The following is a 1702-nucleotide window of genomic DNA, read 5'->3' as shown; positions in this document are numbered from 1 at the left end:
CCCCCAAAGGGAACCTACCCACATGCCGCGGAGTCCGGTTCACGACAGGCCCGTCGCATAACAGGCACAATTGCATTCGCGCATGGGACCCCCCTCGACGGGGGGGTGGGGGGGGGGGTGTAGTGGGATAGCTAGCGTGGCGTGGTCTGGCCCGGCCTGGTGTGGTTTCTGCCATCTTGACGGGTGTGCGGCCCCAGAAGTAACCCTTTCCCTCCCTTCCGGCCCGAAACATTGTTGGCCAGATTCAAGAGACCACGCGGTCACGGCCACGGCCTTCCGATGGCGAACGTTGGGATGACGGTGGATCATAGGGCGGCAGGTGTTACCCTAGTTGCCTGCCGCTCAAGCTGCATGGAAAATGCAAGAACATTAGCACCGAGGTTGGTTGGTGCGGGAAAAAAAAAGGAAAAAGGAAAGACATGTGGTATGTGGTGCTACCGTCTCTCGTGGGGGAACAAGACCGATTCACCAAACACCACAGGCTTCGGACAGACCGGCCAATGCAACATGCATGTTGGCCTCGCGGCGGGCCATGTAATGTACTGTACTTTGCGGGATTTCGGTGCCAGACAGCAAACGAGTCATAAATCAACTTGGCCAGGCAGGCGGTCTATCGACAAGAAAAAAGTTGGCCGGCCTGCTTACTCTATGTAAATAAACACCGCACCGCCCGCACCGGCATTGCTGCCACCTCCCGCTTTGCGTATAACCGGGTTAAGCGAGCGGGCAAGAAAACGGGTAAGGCGGCCGGGTGAATGGCGCTGGAGCGCTGGCGCGCAATCGCTAAAGCACCTCACCCGATCCTACACCTTTCTGCCGCCGCTTTCACATCACCGACAAACCTCTCCTCAAGGACGGAAACGGAGTTTATGCCCAACTGCGGAAGGACACAACCCAACCCATCACCGTCTCAAAAACCGGCGGAACCAACCACCACCTCTTCTCCACGCCACCCCTCCCCCCCTACCGCAGGTGCATGACCATGACATCCGGCTCCTCGACAATAGCCCGCACGACCTCGGCGGCCCTCGCCATCGTCGCCCCATCAACAACACGGTGATCCGCGCTCCAGCTGAAATTGCACACCTGCCGCTTCACGACACGGTCCTCCTCACCAGGCACCGTCGAAAACGCCGGGACGGTGCGCATGCGGCCGACGCCGAGGATGGCGACCTCGCGCTCGACGACGACGGGCGACAGGTAGGTGCCGCCGATGCTGCCGATGTTGCTGACGGTGATGGTGCCGCCGGCCATGTCCTGGGGCGCGAGGCGGCCGGCCACCGCCAGCGCCTGCAGCCGGGCCAGCTCCGCCGCGATGCCCAGGATGTTGAGCGCGCCCACGTTCTTCACCACGGGCACCAGCAAGCCCGAAGGCGTGTCCATGGCCACGCCGATGTTGTGCTGGCTGCGCAGCACCAGGCTGGGCTTGCCGCTGGCGCTGTCGGCGTCCACGCGCGCGTTGAGCGTCGGGTATTTGTAGAGCGACATGGAGACGGCTTTGATGATGAAGGGGAGGTAGGAGAGCTTGCCGACTTGGCTGTCGCTCAGGCCGGACTTGGCGAGGACTCGGTTGAGGCGCCCGCGGAGTTCGACGAGTGAGGTGAAGTCGACTTCGTCGGCGTAGAGGAAGTGCGGGATGCTGAGGGATCGCGTCATCGCCTTGACATCATCTCTTGCGTCCTCGTGAGCGCGACCGGTGTTT

At 61.9% G+C, this 1702-nt stretch overlaps 1 protein-coding gene across 1 annotated transcript in view; it reads right to left on the bottom strand.

Moving 5' to 3' along the window:
- Nucleotides 1–963: 963 nt before the first annotated feature.
- CHGG_02811 (uncharacterized protein) overlaps nucleotides 964–1702 on the bottom strand; it is a gene marked incomplete at both ends in the record, with an annotated part of 1602 nt that continues 863 nt past the window's right edge. The window contains one exon of the mRNA XM_001229326.1: nucleotides 964–1659. Coding sequence (XP_001229327.1) covers nucleotides 964–1659 — 696 coding nt within the window. The remainder of the gene's footprint in view (nucleotides 1660–1702) is intronic.

Source organism: Chaetomium globosum, genomic scaffold (assembly GCF_000143365.1).
Source record: "Chaetomium globosum CBS 148.51 scaffold_2 genomic scaffold, whole genome shotgun sequence".
In the NCBI taxonomy this organism is placed as follows: Eukaryota; Fungi; Ascomycota; class Sordariomycetes; order Sordariales; family Chaetomiaceae; genus Chaetomium; species Chaetomium globosum.
This window is presented reverse-complemented; position numbering and strand designations above follow the sequence as displayed.